The following is a 14,842-nucleotide window of genomic DNA, read 5'->3' on the forward strand; positions in this document are numbered from 1 at the left end:
TCAAAACGTTTCATCCATAAAGAAAATATTTTGGTATTTTTAACTGTAATTTCCAGAAGCGGAATTTTGTAACAGCCACTGGCAGATTTCCAACTAATTACTGTCTGCTTCTATGAATATTGTTGTTGTTCTGTTACTGCACCGTTGTGGTTACCAGCTGACGACAATATGCAACTTCTCTGCCAAGAGATCCACATGGAAGAAAAAGGCTACATGTTCAGCTGATGTACACTTTTAACCCTTTTTTCAACCATTTATTCCAACATGTATTTCATGATGATCAGGATTTCTATTGAAGAGAGATCTATGTAGAAAAATAAAGAAATGAACTTTGAGTGTACACACATGAACACTTTTAAGACAAACATGATACATTTTACAACAGAGACAAGCTTGTGCTTTACTCTATTCCTTGAATTTGATCAAAATGAAATTAATATTTAAAATTAAAAACAAAACAAAATCATAAATAAAACTCACTACCTCTGGATCATTGGTTCCAAACCTGGGGTCTGGGCCCTCTCTATGTGGCGCCAAAGAGCTCATAGCGGCCCTATAAGCTTTGTCTGCTCTGAGGTTGTCACAATTAGATTTGCGCATATGAATTAAAATCATCATAACACATTTATTGGATCTTTTATACAAATGTCTTTTGGTGGGAACAAGAGTGTGTAGGCCTATTCTGTCAGGATTTGATCAATAAAAACTATTAAAATTGATGTTAATCTTTGACAGCAAGGTTTCACTTTTACTTCATGTGGGTCTCGGGGCGGGGGGGGGGCTCTAAAGAAAAAATGTTGGGAACCGCTGATATACTTCATTTGATTTCATCAATTTCTAACTAGTTACGTCATACAATAGATTGTAAAAAAACATGGCCCTAGTCTCAGTGATGTCATCTGATGGTTACTGAAGGTGAGTTTTGAAGCCCAATATCGGTCACCATATTGGAAATGAAAACAGAGGCAGAGCTGGCAAACAGCTACAACATGTCCACTTGCAGTCCTATCAGTCAGGCCCCTAGGCATCATTTTATTCTTAATAATAAAAAATCAGTACAGTGTTTGCAGATAAAGACATGAAATATTCAGACTTAAATCACAATTTTGGACCTAATTATTCAGACCTAAAGTTTTTTTTCTTCTTTAAAGAAATTGTAAAAAAGTTTGTTTCTGCTGTTGAAATTGGTGTTTTAATCAGGGTGTTAATCAGAATCAAGGGGCTTTGCAGTCTGACTCAAATGGACGCTTGAGGAACTGCAGGATTTTGCAATTAAGCATTGGTCTCATTTTTTAACTCCTGAGAATAAGACTGTTTTTGTCTTTGTCATAAAATGCCTGTATGTCAAACAATACTCACTTACATGTTTTCAATGTTTTTCTGACGGTTAATCGGCACTTCCTCTCAGAGTAAAACCTGACAACGACATCTCATGTCTTAGGGCAAAGCAGAGGCGACAGGCTGATTTGATTTCAGGCAGCCTGCCAATCACAGCTCCTGTCACTGAGGAATCTGGGAGATCTGGTCAAGGACGGTTTAACCAGGTTATAAAAGACGTTCAATCTTATTGATGGCATGAAAGCATTTCATTTAAGAAGTGATGCATAACTTTGCACACAAAGTGAAAGAAAAAGAAAAAAACGAAATAATTTCTTAAATAAACTGAGCAGAAGCGAACCGAAACGATGCATGAGGAAAAGGAAACAACACATAAGAAACTAAAAAATGACAGCGTAGGAACAAAAAGTAAGAAGTGAAACATGCAACACAGACAGAAAAAAAGCATACCTCATACCTCAGGCATTTCAGGACAGGGGAACTATAAATGTCCACTTTTTTGTGTATTCTGGTGTGTTTTTAAATTCATGGGATTAAATGCTGTTGGGCTTTCTATTAGGAGTTTAACATTTTTAAAAACACCTGCCTCGTGTAGCCTTAGTAAGGTAGTAAAGTATTAGTGTCTAACCAGTACTATAATTGACTAAGCTCTGCAGCTGCACAGTATTTTGAAATCTTAGGATGTGGCTCCCTCTAGTGGAATGTAAGAAAAGTGTTTGTTAGAGAACAGTGGTGAATGTTTCCTTACATAGAAACCGGTTTGAACCGCTTCTCTTTGCTCATGCTGTACATCCTTTATTCCTTACCTAGTCTCCTCTCGTTACACCATGTGTGTCACTCCAACTGTATACGCCACACCTAAATAAACTTCTACAAAGATGTCATGCTAACTATACTTCTTGTGGATCACTGGCAGAGGGACAGAGGAGAAAGGAGAGAGAAATGAGAATAGTTGTTGGTAGTTCAATTAGTTTGTGAGCTCAAAAATCATGATATAAACACAATCTTAGAATATTTTTTAATTATAATTTCCCTTAAGGTGTCACGAGCCTTCCACTTTCAATGTTGCTGCGTAATGTTAACAAGGTGATAATTAGGGGCACGGGGGCGTAATGGTAAGTACACGAGGCTGTGGTCCTCCAAGTGGGCAACATGGGTTGAAATCTGACCTGTGGCTCCTTTCACACATGTCAGTTCCCCCCTCTGTCTCCCTGATTTCTGACTGTATCCACTTTCCTATCTCCACTGAAAAAAAAAAATCTTTAACAAAAAAACCATAACATGATATCAACTACGACAGCAAACAGAGCATATAAGCTGAGATCAGGCATAAGAGCTGCAGATGTAAAAGGTTATGTGCTGATTCATGCAGGTTATTAGAGAAAAAAAACGTTGGCAGTCTTGCACAATCAATATTACATTTTAAAACCCTACTGTGCCTCACATCATTAACCCTGATGGTGTGAATTCTTAAGACATATGGCCTCTTTTTAAGAACATGAACAGTATTAAAACTAGTCAGGTTATAGAAAAGTTAAAGAGGCGAGGACAGAGGTTGAAGTTTAAAGGTTTTATTTTTCCATCCAAAGCCCTGGTTTCAACAACATATATTCTAAAATTAATAACACCTTACCGTTGTGATTAAATTAATAGTTAACTCAGACAGATTCAAGATAATGAATATAAATAAGCATAACAACATGTCTTACATGCTCAGGAATTATCAATCAATCTTTATCAATCAATCTTTATTTGTATAAAGCCAATTCACAACTAATTTTATTTCAATACACTTTACAAAAACCTTACTCATTGCTATATTACAAATACCCAAAGTTAATCCATCATGAGCATTAAGCAACATTCAGCCAAATACAGTGGCAAGAAAAATCCTTTTAAGAGTCAGAAATCTTTGTGGTTTCACAAAGAAGAAACCTGTTCCCATGTTTCCAGTCCCCACCAACGATAAAGAGGGAACCTACCAGACAAGAGAGCTAAGCAGGAGCTAATAACTTACATAGTACATGACGATTTACAGATAGTGACATGCAGTAATATGATGTAAATACTCAGAGAGAGAGAGAGAGAGAGAGAGAGAGAGGCCAGTTCCCCCGGTAAACTGCCTACAGCAGCATAACCAGGAGCTGGTCCATACCTGCACCAGCCCCAACACATGGCAGGTGAAGTGGATGGAGAGATGAGAGATCTACAGGTACGAGTTGGGGGGACACATTCCTTTGAGAAAGTCAAAAAGTATTTTATGTAGCTGTCAACACGTTATTAACTGTCTTGAACGCTTTTGCCTTGGACCATTGCTCCGTTTTTGACATGATGAACTGTGTATTAAAGTTTGTGTGTTGGAGTGCTGCAGTAATAGTCTTCATATTCCACCCAGGGGGAAGATCGTAAAAAAAGCTACTGTGCCAGTAGAATCCCTGCGTTAGCCATTAAAAAAATAAAATGAAAAATATAAAAAGTCATTATTCTGTCTGAACCCTGAAGATTGACACATTTTTATTAACATCCAATGTAAATATATCGAATCAATCAATCAATCAAAGTTATTTGTATAGCACCAATCAATAACACAATCTTATCTAAAGACACTTACAAAAAGAGCAGGTCGAGACCACACTCTTGGTAATATTATTTACACAGACCCAACATTAATCCAGCATGAGTACGGCACTTTGCAAAATCTAGCAGATGACAGTGGTGAGGAAAAACCTTTAAAGAACATCTCGATCAGAACCAGACTCATGTTGAACAGTCATCTGCAGAACTGTGTTGTAAACAATACGGTAATAAGTTATAGATCTCTTTGTTTAGCACAAGTAGCAATACTTACATGATGTAATGATGTAAAATAACACCGTCACAAATAAAGTATTACTATCATAATTTAGTACAACATAAACCTTTAGAAAAAAGGGTAGAAATATGCATTTTTCAGAATTATCAACTTCAGACATGTACAGTAAAGCGCTGCTAGATTGTTTACATACACTAATGTTGCAACTGATAAAGATGTTACTTTTTATAGTGCTAAAAAACATAATCTATAATATCAAATAACGTTGCATTATTTATTTAGTTGACTCAAATATATTTTATTTGTAATAAAGATCTTATTACGCAATAATACATCTGTTGTCAAATAAATGTTATGGAGTAAAGTTTACCTCATATTGGTTCCTGTAGTATTCAGGAGGGCTGGACAATTAATCAAGTTTCAATTTCAACTAAATAATCCGGATTATGTAATTACGGTGGCCCTGAAGGTAAACTGGGCAAATAGTTGATGATTGCGAAAAACATTTCACTATATGCAAAAGTGTTTCATGCAACACAAAAACATTAAAAAAAAACAAAAAAACATACACATTTTTCGAGGACTGCAAAAAATATATTTCACCTGCTGCAAATTGTTTTACACCTGTATAAAACAATTTGCAGTCAGTGAAACATATTTCATGGCAGGTGTAAAATCATTTTCAGCAAGTGAAATATATATTTCGCAGTCCCTGATTTTTTTTTAATTTTTTATGTTTGTCAAAATGTTTTTCTTTTTTATGAAACACTCTTGCATGTAGTGAAATGTTTGCAATCATTAAATATTTATACAGTTGACCTTCCGGGCAACCGGAGGTAATACTAAATTTAGAATTATAAAAAGGAAAATTTCCTGCATACAATACAAAATAATTGACTTAGGTTCAATATTCCACTTATTTAAATGATTTAGGAATCATCAGTGTCACTAAAACTTTACTGTTCTGTTATTTTTACAGTCTACGGTTACTCGTCCTTGAGTCATGCAGTGCTGCAACACACCGCTGTGACCGGTAGATGGCAGTGATGGCGCTGCGTGACAACAAAACAAAACTTGATGTTTAAAAAAAGAAAAAGGTGAAGAAAAAGAAAAAAAAAAAAAAGGAAGTAAGCTAGCATCAACAGCAGCAGCAGGGGCTAGCTAATCACAAGCAATGAACCCGGGGGGGGTGAACTTCAGCGTGTAGTTCACAACTTTACTGAGAAGGGGAAAAAGATAAACTCAGACAGCAAGCAGCAGCAGCAGCAGTCCACCTTCAGCCAAGAGAAACAAGGAAGTGAATAGCCGACAAACCTCCAGTTGCTTTTCCGCCGGTAAGTCCCGTTTGTTTTTGACTCTTTCTGGTTTCTTCCCGCGGCGTGGAGGCTCCTGTGATGACGTGAAGTTGCATTTTGCTCTTAAGGAAGGTTAGCCAGGAAACTTTTTTTTTTTTTTAACATCACGTAACTTTACTTCATCTGTTATGAGTGCTTTTCAGGAAACAAGTAGACATACGTATTTGTCATGTGTGGTTTTTATCCTCCCCCCCTCCCTCCTTGAAGACGCGTTTCTTTTTGTCATTCATTGCGCGTCAGGGTGATTTAAAGACTCAACTGAGCTGCTGGACATTTGTTACCCTTCTGGTCCTGATACAGAGTTACAACCCACCAGAGAGGAGGGCATATTGCACCTTTGTTTTTTTAAAACCTCATCAAAGTCAACCTGACCACTTTGTTCATGCAGTTAAGCTGCTGCTTAGTGATTGAGTGTGTTGACATATTGTGTGTGTGCAGCTACTGAGTCCCTCCCTTATAAACTATTGTCTGTGAATATTTACTTAGTTGTTTCCCAGGGTCATTGTGCAGAAATAGTTAGTTACATAATATCGCAATTTTCATGTTTATATCTTTAAGTCTGAACTCCTTTTTATTTGAGAAAGTAGTTTGGCATTTACTTTACTGACTGACTATTATTATAGTTGTTGATGATGTGTGTTTTTTGTGCGTTTTTACTTGATATGCCTACTTGGGAATTATTTCTATTGACATCTTTTTAATAGCAACAGTAAATCACACATGAATCAGCGCCCAGAATAAAAAATAAAACACCTGAAATGCACACAAACAGTCTCACTCTCACAGACTTATTAGTCAAACTCGTCCGCTTTCTGGGTGAGAGAGATCAAATGTATAGAAAAAAAAAAAGTGTGTGCTTAACACACAGCGAAGACACAATCGGCCCACAAAAATCTCATGTCTGTCAAGCCCTAACTAATTCATAAAATAATGTTTTCAACGTGTGATTTGTAATAGAAGAAAGTGAGATAAATTGTAATTCAAACTAAAAAAAAAAAAAAAAAGCCAAAATAATGTAGTTTAAATGCAGGAAAGTGGAAGAAAACATTACAAACTAGTTATTGGTCAAATATTAGACATCACATGCAAGCAGTCACCTTTTCATGTTGGATTTTCTAAATCAAAGAATAAAACAACTAAATATGTTGGTTGTGTCGAAGCTCCTGCCGTTGTCACAATTCATCAATATAAATATCCTCCAGATGAATGTAGCCTTATAGCCTGTAGCTTGTTTAGGCGGTAATCATAAACTGTACTTTAGATGTAATTGTCTCACAAACATGTGTAAGTCTCCCCTCTGTATAATGTTTAAAAATAAACGGCTGCATTATCTGTTTTCATAACCCAATATTTATCTTCTGTTGTGTTTCTCCTACATGTTTTACTGCTGCACAGTTTTTAAACAAGAGCTACATTTATCTGAACCTTCGCAGATGTAAAGATGTATCTTTAGCTTGAGAATAAAGTCCTGTTATTTCCACATTCAATAAATCATCTCATAAACCCGACAGAGGTCGCATCTCCGTCAGTGAGAAATGTTGGTGTAGATCACATAGAAAATAATAGTCCTGTTTTGCAGTACACTGGCAGGTCTATTTTGTCCCCTGTTTCCAGTAATGACGGCTGTTTGCAAACAAAGCTCATGTCTAAAGCGCTCTGTAAATATTGAATTTGCAGGCTTGTAGAGGCGACTTGTTACTGCTGTTTCTCTGGTAGTTTTGTTCTGGATAACATCACCAGCACTGAAAAAACCCCTCTCCTGTTTAAGAGCTGATGTTTGTGTCCGTGTTTGATTACTTTGTGCACATGTCAGTTTGATCAAATAATAATTAATTAACTTGTTGTTATAACTCTCGAAATATATTTAACCTCTCACTTGTTTAGCCGCAGCCTTTATAGAAACTAATTTAGCTGAATACCTCATAATGTTTAACAGATAGATGTGTTTATCATGGGAACATAACAGTTGTGTTCTCTTGATGCCGGGCGGCAGTAGCTCAGTCTGTAGGGATTTGGGCTGGGAACTGAAAGGGTCGCCGGTTCAAGTCCCAATGCGGACCAAATCTGGAAGTTGGTCTGGTAGCTGGAGAGGTGCCAGATCACTTCCTGAGAACTGCCGAGGTGCCCTTGAGCAAGGCTCCCCCCCCACCACCATCACCAGCCCAGGAGCGCCTGCTGTGGGCCGCTCCCTCACTCTGGCATCTCTCCATTAGTGCATGTCCATAGGATCCTGTTTGTGCATGTGTGTGTATATTTCAGCCTATGTGTGTGTTGCATGACTTAGAGAGTGTAAAAACAGAAACTTCCCTAAGCGGGGATCAATAAAGTAAATCTTAATCTTAAACACATCCATCTTTATTCTTTTCTTTCCCAGAATCTGCTCAAAATATTTCAATCAATCCAAACAGCATGAAACCGTAAGGGGCAAGCTGTCGCTGTACGCACATTGCGTAGTGTGGTTTCTCATTAGCCGTCTTGTCAGAGAAGTGATCGTGAAATGTTAGTGAATTGGAGCTAATGACCAGCTCCTCCCTCCCCATGTGGTAAACACGACGCAGGCTTCCTGAGGCAGACGCTCTCAAAGGTTAAAAGCCTTTTATAGGAGCAGGATTGTTGATCTCCGGCCTCGATTTGATGACAGAGGTGACTCATCTGTGGATGAGGGCCTGCAGATGACGTCCGGGGATGTGTTTAATCAGACTCCTAATTCATTCATGGTTACCACAATGAAGGTTTTTTTTTTTTTTTTTTTTTTACAATTTAACCAGCAAAGCGGGCAGACAGCAGACTGTAACACATAATGAGTCTGTCTGGTTCCTCATTGTGTCGCCTTCCTTTTCCGTTTTGTCCATTAAGTCATTAAGACGTGAAGTCAGCCGTGACATTTATCGACCTCCATTTGCTTCCAAAAAATGAAAACATCTCCACTGAAGATTGGACACAGCTCATTGCACAGCAGTGAAAGAACAACCGTCAGCAATGAGTAGAAGTGAGAGTTGATTTGATTTAGGTGTGAATGTCTGAGTTTCAGAACAGATACCAAAGCAACACTTTTCAGGTCCTTAGTTCAAGGGTTACAAACATGTTTCTCACCCTTTTTGTGTTTTATGTTGTCCAAAGCAGGACCAAGTAACCACTGAATAGTAGATCGTTGTAAATGCTAAAATGTAGTGTGTTATGCATAGCAGTGTCACTTACTCCATAACATTACTTTATGACACTGCTGTGTCAAATACTTGTTTCTGATTGGCTAATTACGCATAGCAACGGTCTGATATTTCTCTACAGATTGCTGTTAAGAAACATTCACAGTTACCAAGAAAAGCAGACGGTTGCTAGGGACGCGGCGACTTGCAATAGTATCATTCTGCCGAAAGATGTGTGGCGTATTTGACGTTGTTCTGGTTACTGGCGGGAGAAAAGGGAAAGGAGAGGATAACTACAGATGAAAGAGATGCATATTGCTGGCTATGACAGAAGAATCTACAAAATGACAAATAGTGTAAACACAGAACGTTGCATAGTATGAGATAAAGAAGTGGTTTTTTTTATTTTTGATTGATCATGGGGGCACGACCAAAGTACATGTACCAGTGTACCTTCATCTACACCACACTTCCAGCAAGTAGTCGAATCCTTTAAGCCAAGTCTGAAGCGCCTACTTGGGGTCCCATAAAAGGCGCAGAATTTTAAATTGAATAAGCCTCACCCTCAGATCCCTTGACATTGATCGACAGTTACCAACAATCTTGACCCACTCCTGCTCATCATACGAAACCCCCAAATCTCTTTCCCAGGAAACTCTAAGGGCTGTGACAATGCTACCTCCTCCATATTCCATGAGCATCCTATAATATTTAGCGGCTTCATGACCTTCCCCCAATACCTGTATAATTTTATTTAACTTATCCGCTGACTTTGGAGACTTAACCCAAACCCAAAGAGCTTTTGCAACAAATGGCGTAGTTAAAGATATCTCCAGAATTAGGTTTGAGGTAAATCATATTATTGTTTTGGGTCATTGAATGATTTAAGTGTATCAGCACTATATATATATTTTCTAATATGAGGACGTCCCTTTCTACCCACTCCTTCCAAATAAATGCCTTCTTATCAATATTTAGCTTGGGACTGAGCCAAATGTTAGAGGCCTTATTTAAGTAAGGGTCAAACCCTATCAGCCCTGAGACCTTCCTCCGTATGTGTTGAAGGTGAGGTAAAGAAGTGTTTTAAAGGCTGGTGAATGGATGAGCAAAAGTCAACAGACTCGGACAATGAGGAGGCAGAAAAACTCATTCAGATGCTGCACTGATTCATGCCGATCAGTTCACCTAGTCTCACTCAAAGAGGACCTCACTTCACCATCAGAGGGAATGTTCAGTTTTTCAAAATGTAATGACAGCTATAGGTTGGCTCATTTTGTAAAGGATTTCTTAACTGGACCACTCCCCCCCCCCCCCCCCTGCTATGCATGCTGATGCAAACAAGACCTATGAAGGAAATACTGTACAAGCCATGTACATGGTGCGAGAGGAATTGATTTTGTGTGGAGATTTTGCTTCACTGTATAGAAAACATTATAACAGACTAATGAGTCATGAGTCAGTGAATGAAAGCCGGTTATACCAGTACTTGGGTTGACAGCATTAAGTTATTTTAATCAGTGAAATCAGCTGATTTAATCCATTTGTTGGAATGAGAAACTGGTGAAATCAGAATGATTGGACACATTGTTGTTTTTCACCACCATGCAGAGTTTCTGCAGTGCGGGTGAAGTGTCTGTTTATACTGCCAGTAGAGTAAAGGTCATGTCCTAGGTGTCGTAAAGCTGGAATAAACTTAGTGTCACCCACTCTAATAAGAAGCTATAGGTTCTTCTGTTAGCAAGACGGGCTTCCACTTGGTTTAGTGTGGCCTGTCATCGCCTCACATGTTAGTAATGATTAGTTATCTTTGGGTAACGTAGTAGCACATGGCACCAAACACCCGTGGCTTGTACACCCCCTCTCCCGATCCAGTTTTCCCCCTCTGTAGTAGAGGACACTGTTATTTCTGGGTACCAAGGTTAAGCGGGGTCACGTGAGATTTGGTTTAGGTATGTTCCAAAAACAAACTCGGTCACAGGAAGACCATGTCTGATCTTCGGCGGCCTGAGTGTTTCAATGCTTCCAGAGGAATAATCGGCATGTGAGTGGAAGTGACTTTAACTAAGTTCTTGTAGGCATTCGAAAACCGCCTGGAGCGCATATGAGTGGTGATATGATACGTCCATCTGTTTCTGGAGGCTTTTCCCTTCAAGTCAGCTGTTTATCCTGTGTGGGGGGGGGGGTGTTTGACTATATTGATGAGTGAAACATGCTGGTTGGCTGCGTCTACTGTTTGTGGACACATACATAGAACAGCAAGTTTCTACCTCGCACTCGGCTACATTTCACTCCAGCTCTCAGGTTTTTGGCTCAGTTTGGAGGAAGTGACATAACAGCTTTGTTTCCTTTTTCCTTATGTTGTCTGGGATCAGGTAGCAGAGGACCAGTGACAACACACACCCAGAGTATTCAAGCACCAGGGTTGCACATGCTTGGTCAAGTTTCCAGCCTTTTGGAAAATTCAGGGTTGGCTGAATAACAGAATAACACCTCGCTGAATAACAGGGGTCTAAAACAGTACACGTATACTTTTGAATATTGTGGTGGAAGGTTTTGCAACACTATATTCAAGTAGTTTAGTTTACATGCAAATATTTTATATATTTCCAGATTTAAAATGTGTTTAATAATATATGTTTTAATTGTAAAAAGTAGTGCTATGGTGTTTGATTTTCAAGGGATAGATTTTATGCGTGTGGTAGTTTACTATTTATACTATAGCAGTTTTCCTTAGATTAAGTATAAATATGTATCAGTGCTTTCTTACAATGTGCAGTATTAAATCAGAACCCATGTATCATGACTCATCCGAGCCCAACCCCACTGAACAATGCAGTTCAACATAACCATGAAGTTGAATCCCCACCTCTATGCATTGAGAGCTACACATTAAACTTAAATAACATTTAAAAAAAAAAAAAAAGCAGAACAATGCAATCAATCATCCATCAAACGGATAGGCTATTTAGGTAAAAGCATGAATGCTTAAAGGAGCAATATGTAACTCTGACACGTTGCGTTTAAAATGGGAACTGCGGTCCCAAATTCAAAACATTTGAAAGGGTTTTCCCCCCCTGCCCCCTGCTCCCTTGTGTCGATGCACAAGGAAGCTTCAGTGTTTAGCCAGCTTTGCATCGGCATCACTGATTCTCATCCTAGTTTGACCACGATTCTGGTCATGGAGTTTATTAAAAAAAGAAAGGGGGTTTTTAGGTCGGGAAGAATACGAATAAGGGGTCAAAAACGGCCGTGTGGGGGTGCCTTAAAACCACCTACCCTCTCTGGACATACTGGCTGCTGCATTGTTGTCAGAGGAGCTTGTATTTCAACATAGCATGTTTCCTTAATGTCTGACGATATAGTAAGGTCATTTTACCATTTAATTCAATATATGTCTTCCATATTTGCTCCTTTAAAGAAAACCCTGAGTGAAACACCTTCACATGTACATTATGTGTAGAGTTCTTATTCAGGGCTGGATTCATTAGGGATGTTACAGTCTCGGTGTGAAAGTGAAAAACAAACCAGAGTAATGTGATCCACTTCAGTGTACATAAAGAAGGACACAATGGAGAGAGAGAGGCTGGCTCCTCTCCAGACCTGCGTCGTCACGGCAACAACAAACAGCAGTAAGAGCTCCTGAGAAAACATACTGTGCAGAGTCAGCATCCGGCTCATGTGGTACTGAATGGTTTTGTTGTTCATGCCATACGCAAGGGGCTTGAACATTATTCAATAATGTTCAGTATTATTCAAGACTTTTTATACATCGGTTCAGCATCGGTAGCGGTTGATATTGTTGACAGACATCGGCTCATAAATAAATGTGGCATGAGTCGATGTCAGTAGCCGATGTTTATTCGTTATATCAAATCAATTTAATGCTGACATCTAATGTAGAACACCTGACTGCTGATTGTTTTTTGTTGGGCTGATGAAGTCACCTGTTGGACAAACTCTGGCTTGTTTTGATTGTCAAAATGTTGCATTGTGGGAGTCTTACACCAAAAGAAGTCATGAAACAAACAACGGTATAAGAACCGGCAATTGGCTAAATTGTTATTACAAACATCGATAGGTAATATGGCCCTGATTTTCCCAATCGTTGCATCTCTGCTATTTCCAACTATTGGTGTAAGTGATGAGTGTGGGTTGTCTCACCTGTATGTGCTGTGAGTGAGAAGCTAAAGAACTCAAACCTGGACAAGAAACATCAATAGATGACCGAAAAACAACACCACCTAATATAAAATGTTATATTTGACTTTGGCACAGATGTTACTGAAACAGCTAGAAGTGATATTTTGGATGTTGGACTTCTTTGAAGACTCCAAAATGAAATACATTTCCTCATCACACGTCCTTACACTAAGATGTCGGAAATACAGAGATAAACAAGTCAAGACGGACGTGAGGTGAAACCGTAGGTTTGTCTCCAGATTAAAGTGTAACCCTAAGAGACTTTAGTAGATTAAAAATACTCTGAATGTCATGTTTGTATACATTTTGGATTAAAGAGCTTGGAATAGTTTTATTCCTGCGTTTCCTAACCCTCAACTTACATCCAAAACCCGTCCATTTTAATGATGTAATCTGCGGTTATCTGATGATGCAATGCTCAGCCTTTCTGTTAACAGTTAACACTGTTATTACCAAACTCAAGATTATTAAAGGAGTCGACTTATCAAAAAATCTTTCCATTCAAACGCCTTGATAAGCGACCTGTGTAAAGTCTTTCTTAACTCTGCAGTGTTGCAATAACACAGTTTCCAGAAAAATCAGATTTTATTGTGTGGCAGCTCTGACGTCTATTTAATCGACAGTATATGAAGCAACGCTGCAACAGCCGTTTCTGTGGTTATTCAGAAGCGGCATGTTTGTCAAGATTAGCTCACAGTTGGAACTTCGTTTTATGTCTGCAGCTTTTAGATGTTGCTGTCAACTTTGACTGTTTTGCAGTTTTCATCCTAAGGAGTTTTAGTCAAGTAGTTACTGAATGTTGTCTCTAATCTTCCTTCCTCTTGTTCCTAGGTCAAAGAAAACGGAGCTCAGATGTTGACCGTGGAGTTTGCAGAGTGAATGAATGTCTCCAGACTGGGACATGTTATCTGTCAGGGCCAGACCTCCTCTGTCCTGACAAAGGGAGTTTTACAACCACAGTCCTGACAGTCTACCTCAACAAACGTGGACTTCACTCCCTCTGTTCCACCTCTCAGGAGGAGATTTTCTACCTCTGCACCCTGCAGGTGCACGTAGCTGTTACCACTGAGCTCAGAAACACCAGCAGACCCTTTACTTTATCAGAAGGCTTTCAGGTGTCAGTCACAGCAGGGTCGACTGGCTTTCTTCCTGCTAAGCCGCTTCAGGTGACATCCTAAGCATCAATGTCACGCAGTGGTTTGTGATGTCAGAGTCCTGCAACGGACCAGGACCAGGAGTTGGACTTGCACCAGGAGCAGTGGAAGCGGAAGGACCGGCAGGGCAGGGTCAAAGAGAGGTCCCTAGGTTTTTGGTTGGCTGTGAAGATGACGAGCAGGACATGGGCCAAATGGAGGCAGGCATGAAGAACGAGATGTTTCGAGAAGAAGACATGGAGGATGATGACTATGAGTCGGTAAGAGACAGGTGTTGATTTGTGAACGCACTGCTAGGGTGCAACACTTTCAGGTGTACACTTTAAAAAACAAAACAACTTATTACATATTTATTTTGTTTAAGACCTAGCAAACTCTTTTTACAAAGTTGTGTTTATGTCTTAGACTGATCATTTCCTGATGTAACTTGAAGTGAGAAAAATATAATTTATAGAACTGGAACTTCTTATTTCTGACATTAGGACATAAACAGGTTTGAACATTTTAGAGAGGAAAGTTTTAATTGGAATTGGATTGTTGACAAAGAAATCAACAGAAGTATACAATGACTGGCACGAGAACTATACAGTAAATAAACAGCTTTAATGCCTCTGGTCTGTTGTTTAGTCCTGTAGCTGTAAACAGACTTAATGATAGCGCTGTGATAGCTCCTCACTGACTTGCCATGACCTGCTTTTTCTTTGCTGTCTCAGTCAGGATATGTGTCTCTGTTTCACTTCAACATTTTATTCTTCAACTGTTGTCTCACCGACTGCGGAACAAACAAAACGTTTCTTCATCATCAATGACAAAAATATTTTCCAAAACTATTGAGGT

At 39.0% G+C, this 14,842-nt stretch overlaps 1 protein-coding gene across 10 annotated transcripts in view; it reads left to right on the forward strand.

Moving 5' to 3' along the window:
- Positions 1 to 5,112: 5,112 nt before the first annotated feature.
- LOC110004817 (inositol hexakisphosphate and diphosphoinositol-pentakisphosphate kinase 2-like) overlaps positions 5,113 to 14,842 on the forward strand; it is a 56,760-nt gene continuing 47,030 nt past the window's right edge. For 4 of the 10 annotated variants that reach the window (XM_065956949.1, XM_065956950.1, XM_065956954.1 and 1 more), the window contains exons 1-2: positions 5,113 to 5,484; positions 13,683 to 14,265. In XM_065956949.1, the coding sequence (XP_065813021.1) occupies positions 14,056 to 14,265 (210 nt within the window). In that variant the 5' untranslated portion in view covers positions 5,113 to 5,484; positions 13,683 to 14,055. The remainder of the gene's footprint in view (positions 5,485 to 13,682; positions 14,266 to 14,842) is intronic. The other 6 variants (XM_065956952.1, XM_065956955.1, XM_065956956.1 and 3 more) reach the window with 4 other exon arrangements.

Source organism: Labrus bergylta, chromosome 7 (assembly GCF_963930695.1).
Source record: "Labrus bergylta chromosome 7, fLabBer1.1, whole genome shotgun sequence".
Taxonomy (NCBI): Eukaryota; Metazoa; Chordata; class Actinopteri; order Labriformes; family Labridae; genus Labrus; species Labrus bergylta.